Genomic DNA, 12983 nt, shown 5'->3' on the forward strand with positions numbered 1-12983 from the left:
CTAGACTGTTCTCAGTGGTAGCGGATGACAGAACGAGGAGCAGTGGTCTCAAGTTGCAGTGGGGGAGGTTTAGGTTGGATATTAGGAAAATCTTTTTCACTAGGAGGGTGGTGAAACACTGGAATGCGTTACCTAGGGAGGTGGTGAAATCTCCTTCCTTAGAAGTTTTAAAGGTCAGGCTTGACAAAGCCCTGGCAGGGATGATTTAGTTGGGGATTGGTCCTGCTTTGAGCAGGGGGTTGGACTAGATGACCTCCTGAGGTCCCTTGCAACCCTGATATTCTATGACTCTGTGATCGTATACCGAAGGGTGGAAGAACCAATGCCTGACATAACTCTGGAGGGTAAATCTCATGGCATCGTAAACAGCTTTTGCTACGATTGGCAGGAATCTTGACCCTCAGACTGAACCAACAGGATTGGAAAAGCAGCTAAGAATTTTGGGGTATTCGAGAAATGTGCATGGAATAACAGCAAACGGTTGACTGAGGTGAAAATCTACGAGACTCGTATGCTGTCAGAAATGTGGGCTACATGTGGTAGGCACAACAGGAGACTGAATAGCTTCCACATGAGATGCCTACACAAGATCCTGGAAATTAAGTAGGAAGACAAAATACCAAACGCAGAGGTGCTGGAGTGTGCAGGACTGACACATTTACAGACCACTATCAAGAAGAGGAGGTTGAAATGGCTCGGTCATGTTGGAAGAATGGGAGGAGACCATATCCCCAAGAATATTTTGTAAAGCAAGTTTTGAGATGGCTCGAGAAAGTGGTCGCTTTTTATGGTGGTACCACAATGTGTGCAATAATAATATGAAGTCGTTCAACATCAATGTAGAAGGCTGGGAGAAGTGAGCAGAATCCTGTCCAATCTGGAGGGACTATCCAGCAATGGGTGCAGCTCATCATGAAGCGGCTTTGACCCAGAGGATGAAAGCAAAGTGAGAAAGAAGGAAGTGTGCTGTAATCTTGGACTCCAACTCAGACAACCCATGGATCTGAAATTTATAACAAGCTGTGTCACTTTCGCATTGGACTTGGCAGGCACATGACTAGACCTCTTACGTGTGCACCATGATCCAGTGGATCAACGGTTGCCTATGGTAGAACACTGTTCAGATCCATCCACACTGACCTATCAAATGCTACAATAAATCCTTTTAGTTGGAAGGGTCTTCAGTTTAAACAGTTACAAACCTGGTTTAAAGATAGGAGCCTACCCACACTGGGCTAATGATCCTTACATGCTGTTTTGCTTTTTTCAGTTTCCAGGTTAAGCAGGGGCTCAGTAATAGAAGAGTCTTTAATGCTGTCCTATTGGTGAACCTACATTTTGAGACAGTGACCATTTTAGCAAAATAAATAAATAAATAAATAAAATTATAACTAAATGGAAGACACCATCTTAACTAAAAAAAATTAAGGACAAAGAGTGATTAGTACTAGGATACTTTCAGTGCTCTAAAATGAAACAATAATCCTGTAACAACATTTTTTTTTTTAGACACTTTAAAGAAGGCTGTTTTTCTGTCTTAGATGGTGGCCATGCAAAGAGATGTCTTCTTCTGGAAGCTGGTTTCACATGGTGGCTTAGATTTTCCCATCTTTGTATCTAGCACCATTTGAAATCAGTGTTCTAGGAGTAAGAATTACAACATGGGAAAAGAAGATCCAAGAAGCAGCTTGCTAACTTCATCAAATGGGTCAACTCTTCAGGTTAGTTTTAGACTGAGTGGCAAGTTTTGAAGCATCCCTTGTGTGTCAGTTTAGTTAGCTATTGGATTTTTAACAGTCACATTTAGGGTTGTTGCAAGGAAGAACTTCTCTGGAATGTATTTTTACCCAAGTAAGGATGAGCATAATGGGTGGGATCCACAAAGGTACTTACTGATTTCAATAGGAGTTAAGTGCTTTAGTTACCTTTGTGGATCCTCATCCTTCAAAGTGTCCACAGTGAAAACACTTATCAGGTTGTGTGAAGACTGATTAGTACTGTATCTAGATAAGCAATATGGGAAGCTTAAGTGACTGGTATGATGGTTAATTTCATATATCCATTAGTGCCGTAATAAATCATGGTATTTTAGCACCTGCTTTTCAGTAGTGATAAAGTCAACGGGAGCTGCTGGTGCTTATCTGGAACTGTAGGTACTCAGCACCTCTGAAATTCTGACCCCTTCTCTTTCCAGTAGGTGGTGGAAGCTCGTGTACTGAGTATCAGGCTATTTTCTTGAGAAAGATGTTACCGTTTAAAAAACAAAACATCAAGGATTACTTATTTCCAGTAGCTCCTGTTACAAGTAAAGCCATAACCCTCCCATATTTAATGCAGACCACTGAAGATACTGAGGTCTACGGTAGGCAAGTTTCTTCAAACTGACTACGTTTCAGAGGCTTTTGTGGCTTATCCAGAAGCATGCAGTCAGACCATTGGTACAGCAGTCTTTTTTTTCAAACAGACCCGTGGCTGTGACCTAGAGGACTCCCCTCCTTTCAGCTGGGAAAACATCTCTTACACAGGCTGACCGATCTCTCTTGGTGTTCAGAGTTTGTTTTTGTCTAGCACCATTTGAAATCGGTTATGATGTAGGGGGAAAAGCAACACTAATGGAAACTCTCTTTTTCCCCTCTCCACAAGCACCTATATTCACATCACGGAGGTCCCAGAATGCTTTCAGCAAAAGTGTCATCTTGCACCGTAAGTGTGTGTATTAATGTCATACTTGTGCTTGTATTCTGTTGAACTGGTAGGAATAGTTTCAATGAAGGGTTCTCTGTTTTGGGTCACACATAGGGTAGTGCAGATTCTTCCTATTCAGTGGACAAGGAGGTGCAGGGGGGTGAGTGGGGGTGTGTATACACACACATATATAAAAAAACCACCCTCCCCCACCTTCTTGGTGACTTACATTCAGCAAGCCAGTAAAACAGCTATTTGTCTTTCAACTGTGGGTGACCTACTTTGATTTAATTTTTCTTTTAAATCAAGATAGTATTGGCCTCTGGCTCATGTAAAGACTGACAGGTGCAAGCATGGTTTATTTTCACTCCTCCAGTCCAGTTTCCATCATCTTTAGTAACTGACAGTTAAATTTATATCTGAATACAACTCCCCTGATAGATTAATACTTGCAATAACTTGTGTTTAAATTGAATATTTCAAATGAAGTTAAAATTGAATATTACTTCATGCAGTTTTAATTTATCTACTGGATGGTGATACGTTGCATCCCTGTAAGTCTAAAGTGAGCATAGTATAAAATATGTATGGGAGTAGAGCTATGCAAGTAACTCATTTTTTGATTTATGACAACCCAAAATAGTATTTTTTTCCCCAACACGATGATTGATGAACTGGATCAAACACTTTTAAAAGTAAAATTGAAATGGCAAAATCTGAAATAAGTCAGACTAGTAGTCACATAGCATGCTGCTTATTAAAAATCAAAGGAGAATGAGTGACAAACACTTCACTTAAAAATCATCACTTTATTAAGAATACAAGACAAATCCTTCTTGTGTTCATAAACTGAACATTAATCGTACTAAATAAGGAATATGGTTAAAATCACACTGTAGCATTTTACAATTGCCTTCCATTTTAAATAGCTCCCCCTCCACCCCCTTAATGCTGAAAGGCACTATATAACAATCCAATGATTGATATAATAGGCATTATGAGCAATTCCTGGAATTAACAATTTTACCCCCAGTCTAACAATGTTTTCTTATACACATTGTGAATAGTCCCACTATGTAAGTCTTTGCAGGACCAGGGTCCTAGCTGTTAAAGCTATTTTGATACTGTAATTAAAGCCTAAACCCCAGAACGGTGTTTCAACCAGGAAAAGCGAGATGGTTCTCAGCTCATCTGTGGGGCCCTATCAGGTAAGCAAGATCAAGGCCCTATAGATGAGCTTGCACAAAATGACTAGAGGACAGGGAAGAGGGGACAGATTTTCCTTCCAACTTTTAGCCCAGTGAATAGGGTACTCACTTGGGAGACCCATGGTTCAAGTCCCCCTTCCACCTGAGGAAGAGAAGGGATTTGAACAGGGATCTGCCACTGCTCAGTGAGTGCCCTAGCCATGTGGTAGGAGTCTTTCAGTATCTCTTGTTGAAACCTGTTGCACTGTGAATAATTTTAAGAGTCACTGGAGCAGATGCCTCTCTTAAGTGCATGCTCCCTTTTGCTGGACCAATGTAGAAGCTGTTGTATGATGGATAAATGTTGACTGAGCGGATGCAAGCTTGAGCAACACCCCAGGCTTCTTGCAAAAACAGTGTAGGTACTTTACACCCCAGGATTCACAGCAGGGAGGTACCAATCTCAGAGAGGGGTAGAGCTTAGCACATATGCCTTGGCTTTGTACCACCTATTGGCTACCTTTTGCAAGGAGCATCTTAAAAACATGCTGGTTTTTGTGAATCCCATGCTCTGGCTTCTGATTCTCCCAATTCATTGCACAGCCAGCCTAGACTTTGTGAATTCCAGTGATTTTTCTGGACACCAAAAAGTTTTTGAGAATCTAGCCCTTCCTTGTTAAGCATACCCCACAGAATATTACTGTTTGATAGTGTGCTAGGGGATCAAAATTATTCAAACAAATGTTTCTGATCAGAAATGCTAAAAGTACTAATACAAATATATACATCCATATCACACAGAACAATGAATAGCTGAAATAAAAACAGACTTAAATTGCATCCACTTCCTTCTGTGGGAAAGTGAACCTGTAACAGAACTGCCTAGATGGTCTGTGGTAAAAGAAAGAGGAATGGTTTATTAGCTTTGCCACACATGGCTATGAGATAAACAGATCATGACAGTTTTCATAATGATACACATTTCGAGTTATAGCTGCTGAGTTCAATCCAAGCTTCAATTCAGAGCCCACCATATGGGAAAGTATATGATTTCAGATATGCACGAAGACCCCCAACTCCAGTAGGAAACCCCCTATCCAAGATCCCTAATGTAATAATTTTTTTGAGCTGTTTCAGCTGACAAGTGTTTGCTTGTCCTTCAGCAAGGGGGGAAAAAAGTCTGTCCTCATCCAACTTCCACCTCAAGATTGTCTTTATATTGCAATTAAAAGAGTGTATGTGCCTGCACTTTGTACAGTTGTGTGCATCTTCCATCACTTCCAGTGGGAAACCTTCATTATCTAGCAAGTCTGAGGCGCAAGAAGTGTTTCTGATGTGGTCACTCTCTTGATTCCCCATTCAAGGCGGTCCTTTGCAATCTTAACTGGGACAGAATTACTACCCAGACTCCCCCTGTTGCCCACCAAGACCAATTAATTGCCTTAAGAGGAAGGTTACAAAAACCTGGTTTAGATGCACAATATATCCAAAAGCAGTGGACAGCAAGAGAAGTAGTTTAGTTTCATATTTAGTACTTGCAAATATAAAGGGAATGATGTGCAAAACTTAAGTTATGAAAATTAAACTAGGCACCATATCTTTCAGTAGGTAGTCACCTTCCTAAAATAGAGGTACTTAAATTTAAACAATATGGCCACTAATGCAACATAAATCATATCAAGAACCTACCACGCACTCTCTCATTGCCTAGTCTCTTCTGGAAGCAGGATGCTGCAAGGCAGAGAAAGAAGGCAGCTGGCATAATGCCCTGAATGCAGAGTTTTAGTATTCCAGGCTGCTGTGAAAAGGCTATGGGCACAAAACTTTGTATAAGTTAATTTCACACAGACAAGTGAGCTAAAAGGGATGGTACTGGTATACATTCTGGCTTTGTGCCTTAGTAAAGATGCGGTACATATCTACAGCAGTCAATCACAAAAGGAGAAGAAAAATCTAAGATGAAAGCATCTTCAATTCTGGTGAAAGTAGGTGCTAAATATTCCACTACAGAAATATAGTGCAAATGCAGTCCTTTTTCCATCTGTGAAAGAATTCTTTCAGCACTGCTCCTTCCCCTCCAATCAATCAAGTTTTACACGAGGTGTATTCAGCAGTAGGTGAAGTGGAGACATGTTTCCTGCAAAAACAAGAATTAGAATTTTTATTTTTCATATAATCTCATTTGTTTTAATTGGTAATTTAGCATATTTCTTCCTGTTAACAAAACTGGCAATATTTTCCAAGTCATCTTTTCTATTACTTCAGAGACATACTGGCTGCAGGTACACTTATAAAAAGTTAAAATGCAAATAGGCTCCTATGACATTGGGGTGGTTTTTTTTTTTAAACTAAAGCAGTTATCAAGCTGTTAACATCCTGCATTTCTGCTCTCCTGAAATGCTTGTTATATATGGATTATTTTGGTTGAAGAGATTGTCACAATGTTGGTAACTACAAAACACTAACGCTGTTTATTTTACAATTAGCTAGGAATCCCATGCTCCTGAGAAGTCACTTCCTTAAGCATATTTAGGACTGTTGGAGACATGTGAACCAGTCGCATAAATTAAGAACCAAAAGCTGCATGGCTGTAAGGGATGTAATTTGTAGTCCAGACTATCCAACTTGAAACTAGATACCTAAAATTTATCAGTTACAATACAGAAAAGAGTTTAACCTTAATTTTTTTTTAACTGAATATCCTTCTAATAAACCTTTTGGAAGCAGCCAGGATTGAGATGTTAGATCTCCGGTCCATTACCACCACCTTCTTGGAAGCCATACTGAAGGATTTGAGACTGGGATAAAGGGAAACTCTGGTTTCAAAGGACTTGTTATCTCTGCATGTAAAACTGTCCAGCATTGGGATTGTCCAGCACTCAAGTGCACACCCCCTCCAGAGTGTAAACCCAAAATTGTATTGTTTTGTCTTGCACTGCACTAATATATATTAGTGTTAAAAAACACTGCCAGAACTTTGTCACCACTGAGCACAGTGAAAAGCAGCAGGTTGGTCCCTTGTTCTGATAGGTTTGAAATATAACTGATGATTTTGAAATAAACATTTTGACTCAACTGAGGTGTAAGAATAACCACAATTGTTGCCAATTATACAGGTCCACCAGGTTTATCAATTAAAGTACAGTAGAACCTCAGTTATGAACTTGGGAATGGAGGTTGTTCATAACTGAAATGTTTGTAACTCTGAACAAAATGTATTGGTTCTTTCTAAAGTTTACAACTGAACATTGGCTTAATACAGCTTTGAAACTTTCCTATGCAAAAGGAAAAATGCTGCTCTTAATCATCTTAATTCATATGTAACAAGCATAGAAACAGTTTCCTTACTAAGTCAAAACTTTTTTCGACTTTCTATTTTTAGTAGTTTACTAAAAACTTTAACACTTTTTTTGTTTCGAAGAGGATGGTGATCAATTGTTCTCCATGTCCACTGAAGGTGGACAAGTAGCAATGGGCTTAATCTGTACCCAAGGAAGATTTAGATTGGCTATTAGGAAAGACTTTCTAACTATAAAGGATAGTTAAGCACTAGAATAGGCTTCTAAGGGAAGTTGTGGAATCCCCATCATTAGAGGCTTTTGAGAACAGATAGGACAAAACTGTCAAGGATGGTCTAGTTGTACTGGTCCTGCCTTGGTGAGGGGGCTGGACTAGATGACCGCTTGCAGCCTCTTCCAGCCCTACATTGCTATAATTACTTCCTTGTAATCACGAAAGAGTATTTTATGAAAACAATTTTACTGAAAAACTTAAGCCACCAGTACTTTAAAATGAAAATCTGAAATATTTCATGCATGCCTTTAAAAAAACCACTTTAAACCAAACTGCATCTGATAAGGACCACTGTACATCACCAGGTTTGAAGTGACAATATTTCTCCTTTATCAAAAGGAGGTAACACATGAGAATGAATTAGTCCAAAAAATACATACCATACAGGAAGACTTATGAAAGTAACTTGTGGTCTTCACCCAATGCATAGCAGTTACATACCACATTTCCCTTGGAAATATGAATAAGCCATCTAATTTGGACATTTTCAAATGGAAAGGAAGCTTAAACTATACCTTTTAATGTTTCAATTAATTCTTTAATGCAGATGCTTCAATTTCATCTGGTACTTTAGCCTTTAACATGCATGCTTCTTGGCCGTTTTCATTAGTTTGGTATGAGCTGAACAGCAGAGGAGGGGGAAGTCTAATTGATTAATATTCTCTATGCATGGTGAGTTAAGCCCAAGGGAGTGGAGGAAAGAGGGAAATAGCTGGTGAGATTATTTTTACAGGAGCCTTAAGTTTAGAAATTGAATACAGAGTTTGGTGCCTGCAGCGATTTCCAAAATAAGCTCTAGTCTATATCTAATATTGGAGCCAAAACAGTCTGTTGAATGGTCTCCATTTTCAAATCTCCCTGCCCTTCACAGAAGACAAGTGGGAGCATAAACCTCATTTTGATTTGTTAAAAATTAACCTGGCTCTTGCACTTAAAAAGTGTCAAAGGTTCATGGAGTCTAGTTAATGAAAAAAGCACATGGTGCGCTAATGCTCTGGATCCAGCAAAACACTTAAAGGTAAATTCTGAAGTCAACCATACTATTCACCTGCTTAAAGTTGGGCATGTGTTTAAGTGCTTTGCTGACGTGAGGCTTAAGCCCTGTATTTTGTTCTTTACATCCCTTTGAGTTTCTCTACACTAAATATTTCTGAAAGTATGTTCTGTCCCCACTCCCCTCCCCCCATAAGATTCTAACAAATGCTTATTACCATCGTAAAAAATAAATAACTTGTCCTAGAAAGTGGACCTCATGAAAAGTGTATGCAATGTATTACAAAGAGGAAACTCCTCATGAATTCAGTTAGGCTCCAGTCCTTACCTGAGAACTACATGGATGCAGGGCCCACTGTTCTCAGAGCAAGGTCAGGTTCTAATGTTCACCTTTTTTTTTTTAATTTACAAAAATTACTTCTGCCACTATACAGGTTTGCTAGGAATCTATACAAATGAAATGTCAAACATTTGTATTTATTGGGTAGTTTCAAAATTTAAACACTATACATCTTTTTTTCCATACTACCTACTGTTTTGTATTTTGAATAGTATGAAAGTATTGTATAAAATAAAAATTGAACGTTACACATGCATGCATGCTGTTTTAGCTTTCCCTTGTGTTGTGGGTGTGCAGGGGGATTTAATTTACCTGTTAAACATTTATTCAAATGGATTCTTGATGAGATGAAAAAGATACTTTTGAGGAACAGACAGACATGAAAAATAAAGTATTTTGAATGGCCAAGCAATGGGTCTTACAGATTCTTCCCTACTGATGTCAGCTGCCCTGGAGGCAGCAGAGTTACAAAACCTGATGAGGATGGCACAAGTGTGTGCTACCATCTAAATTACTGGGGGAAAAACTGGTGTGCTTCTGAGCAGGGCACAGGCATATTCCTTCCACAAGAAAATTGTATTCCTAGGGTCCTGTGTCAGAACTAAGCCTACCTCAGAATGGCCATATTTAGTCAGACTAGCGGTCCATCTAGCCCAGTATCCTGTCCGACGTTGGCCAGTGCCAAATGCTTCATGGGGAATGAACACAACAGGGCAATTTTAATAGTGATCCACCCCCTGTTGTTCAGTCCCAGCTTCTGACAGTTGAAAGTTTAGGGAACTTAGCCCAGAGCGTGGGGTTGTGTCCCTCACCATTGTGGCTAATAGCCATTGATGGACATCTCCATTAACTTAATTCTTTCTTGAACCCAGTTATACTTTTGGCCTTCATGGTGTCCCATGACAATGAGTTCCACAGGTTGTCTGCAGTACTCCCTTACTAGTTTTCAACCGGTTGCCTATTAATTTAATCAGGTGACTCCTAGTTCTTGTGTTATGTGCAGGGGTGAACACTTTCTCCTCACCAGTCATAATTTTGTAGATCATATTCCCCCACCCCCAGCTGGGTCTTTTCCAAGATGATTAGTCCCAGTCTTAATCTCTCCTCATACAGAAGCTGCTCCATCCCCCTCATCATCCTTTGCTGCCCTTCGCTATAGTTTTACAATTTTAAATATCTTTTTAAGATGGTGACCAGAACTGCATGCATCCTTCCATTTGTGGGTGTACCATGGATTTATGTAGTGGCATTATGAGCTTAAATGCCTTACTATATGGGAAAAGGCCATGTGCAGTCTTTAAGGTTAATTCACAGCTTTTATGTGGGTAATTATCAGAGCCAAGTGAGAACAGGTTCAACACTGAATTTGTAAAAGTAGATTAAAAGCTAGAATTTTTCATAGGTTAGTGAATACAAAGGCTAATGAAAGCTCAAGTAGCTACCATACTGGCTTATGCAAAAAGGAAAGGTATCAGGAAGCTGACAAACAAGCACAAGGAACAGGTGTAGACTTACCCTTTCTGTGAAAAATTTTTCTTATAGACCAAAGTTACTATCAGCATCACTGCAGCGATTACAATTACTTGAAAGGAAAAAAAAAAATTTAATTGGGTGACAAGTCACTGTTAGCTCAAGAACACACCCATGATTAACGAACGTCACAGGTTTAGAAATGAAGTTCATGATGCTTTTTAGCAATGCACGTGTTCAACCACAATACAATCTCCCCCCACCTCTGAATCTTTAATCAAAAAGTATTAAATACTCAGTGCTCAAAGGAACACACAGCTAGTGAACTTACCTCAGGGGAGAGGAAAAAGAAGACCCAAAATGGTAAAGCTGCACCCATTGCATTACAGGGAGCTTCACTGGCATTCTCTCTCTTTAAGAATGGCTGTGAACACCTTATCACAACCACCCGTGAAGGGGTTAAAATGGCTCAGAAGGGACTAATTAACCTGTTAGGCTGCATGGGACTTGGTTGACAAGCACTAATTGAAGATAGTGCCCATCTGGCAGGAGTAGGTGGGGCTTGTATAAAGCCAGGAAGGGCAAGCAAAAGGGCTGTAATGTGGAAGTTTGCAGTTATTGTTGGAGTTAGTGAAGACAGAAGGTGGAAACTCAGGGAAATAGCAGCCCAAGACCTAGGCTCTGAGGGAAGGGTTTACTCAGAAAGGTGGTGGAGAAGAAAGCCAGCAGAGGGCAGTGTAGGAAGCAGCCCATGGAAATGGCAGTAAGAGTTGAGATCGTGCAGACCTTGGCTCCTGATTGTAGGGTCCCTGAGCTACAAGCTGTAGTAGTGGGAGGGCCTGGGTTTCCTTACCAGCCACTGGGAGTGGCACAATCTTGAATCAAAAGACTGCCCGGAATGACACCTGGTCTGGTGACTTTGTTAACGTGAAAGGGGAAAGCTGTATAGTGATCTGGCTGGAGAGCCAAACAATGGAGAGGAAGCACTGAGTCCTAGAGACCAAGAGGGATGGTGCATAAGCAAGTGATGGAAGGGAATGTCAGCCTCAGCAGAGTTAATCCCCAGCTGCAACCACAAGGGGTAAGTAAACCTTGTGACTATGCCTAATGCTGCTTGTTAAAATAACCATGCTCTAGGGTGGCCAGAGAGTTGTGGCATTGAAGTAAGAATGCCAGAGAGAGAGTCCAAGAGAGGATCTTTTTGTTTTAAGCAGTCCACAAAATTTAAAAGTTGAAAACCAAGTACTAAAGAGGGAGGGAGAGAGGAGAAAAACCTTTTGTAAGATGGGGGAGGCACAGCTCGTTCATGATGGACCTGTTATTGCCTAATTATAGTTCCAACAAAACCCAACAGGTTCCAATACAAAGCCAAAAATGTGCTTCAAATTCTTTGCAGAATTTAACAAAAAAAATTTGCTCTGATTTTTATTACATAGATGACAAACAAGAAAAACCCCACTTTACATTAAAACTATGATTTATAGCAGTTGATGCTAATACACCTGATCAGTTTTTTCAGGAACTTTACAGCATTGCAAAGGAGTTTGCAAGTAATTCAGTAAGAGAAACTCCGAAATCACTGTACGTTCCTGCAGTCACGTACAACGAATTGAAATAGAAGTAAAACACTGATTTTATACAGTGATGCTTATTTTATATTTCATGTATCTCATTTGGTGTTAATAAAGTACTTACCACAAATTATTATGATGTACACACCTAGAACAAAAAAGGGTGAATTCAATTTAAGAGCATGAATGGTAATTATACAAGGAGGTGTACATGTATTAATCTCTACTGGACTGTCTCCAAGAAAATCCAGCATAAGTGTTAAATTAGAACAAGAACCAATTAAAAATAAAAGACATACGGAATAGTCTTCCAAGTACTGTGTCTAGATAAATAAAATCTAATAGAAGGCTAATTTATATAATAAAACTCTCAAATAGAAAGGGATTAGCCATGTCTCACCCCAAACTCTTTAAACAATGTGCATTAACAATACCTCTTAAATGAGAAAGTGTCCCCAAGTGACAACTTCCTGAATCCCAGATAGCATTCGGGTGTCATACAATATGAAATATGCATTTTTTTTGCAAAATGTTTTTTTAGAATTTATCACATTTATACTTACGTAGTCTACATTCTGGAATTACAGGCTCCCATTTAAGTTTATCAGTGCAATGAATCGTAGGTTCACCAGGCATTGTGTAGGCTGCATAACATTCAATTGTAACATGATCTCCAACATAATGAGGTTTTGCTCCAGACTTTACTCTTCCATGAGAGATGACCAGGTCTGGACAAACCTCTGAAGATGAAAAAGTGAAACACACACTTGTTAAAACAAAGTAATACAAAACCCAAGTGCAAATGAGATTAGGCTTCCCATTTTAAAAATATTTCCATTCACATGCATTTTAAAATACATACCCCATTGAATCTTTCTGCTACTTTTAAGATGTTTGGTTAGAACCAAACACATTTCAGAGCACCTGTTCTGTAACTTACTCAACATTTTTCATGTTTGTCTACTTTGCACTGATTTACTGAAGGAGTGGAAAACAGCCACATTATGTAGACAGGAATCTTACAGTCTCATGGACCTGTTTATTTCCACTGATTTACTATTATTTATGTATAGGCATTTATACAATGCTTATCCTAACAAATGAGCTAATGAGAGGCACTGGAAGAGTTAAAATAGCCATCCAACCAACAGTCTGAAAGCCCCT

The 12983-nt window shown here is 39.4% G+C and overlaps 1 protein-coding gene across 1 annotated transcript in view; it reads right to left on the reverse strand.

Moving 5' to 3' along the window:
* Positions 1 to 3474: 3474 nt before the first annotated feature.
* LOC311511141 (membrane cofactor protein-like) overlaps positions 3475 to 12983 on the reverse strand; it is a 31429-nt gene continuing 21920 nt past the window's right edge. Inside the window, exons 7-10 of the mRNA XM_084611514.1 lie at positions 12383 to 12559; positions 11944 to 11967; positions 10294 to 10360; positions 3475 to 6009 (exon numbers count right to left, since the gene is read on the reverse strand). Of these exons, the coding sequence (XP_084467640.1) occupies positions 5958 to 6009; positions 10294 to 10360; positions 11944 to 11967; positions 12383 to 12559 (320 nt within the window). The 3' untranslated portion in view covers positions 3475 to 5957. The remainder of the gene's footprint in view (positions 6010 to 10293; positions 10361 to 11943; positions 11968 to 12382; positions 12560 to 12983) is intronic.

The sequence above is a fragment of the Lepidochelys olivacea genome (genome assembly GCF_965140295.1).
Source record: "Lepidochelys olivacea isolate rLepOli2 genome assembly, chromosome: 21".
NCBI lineage: Eukaryota > Metazoa > Chordata > Testudines > Cheloniidae > Lepidochelys > Lepidochelys olivacea.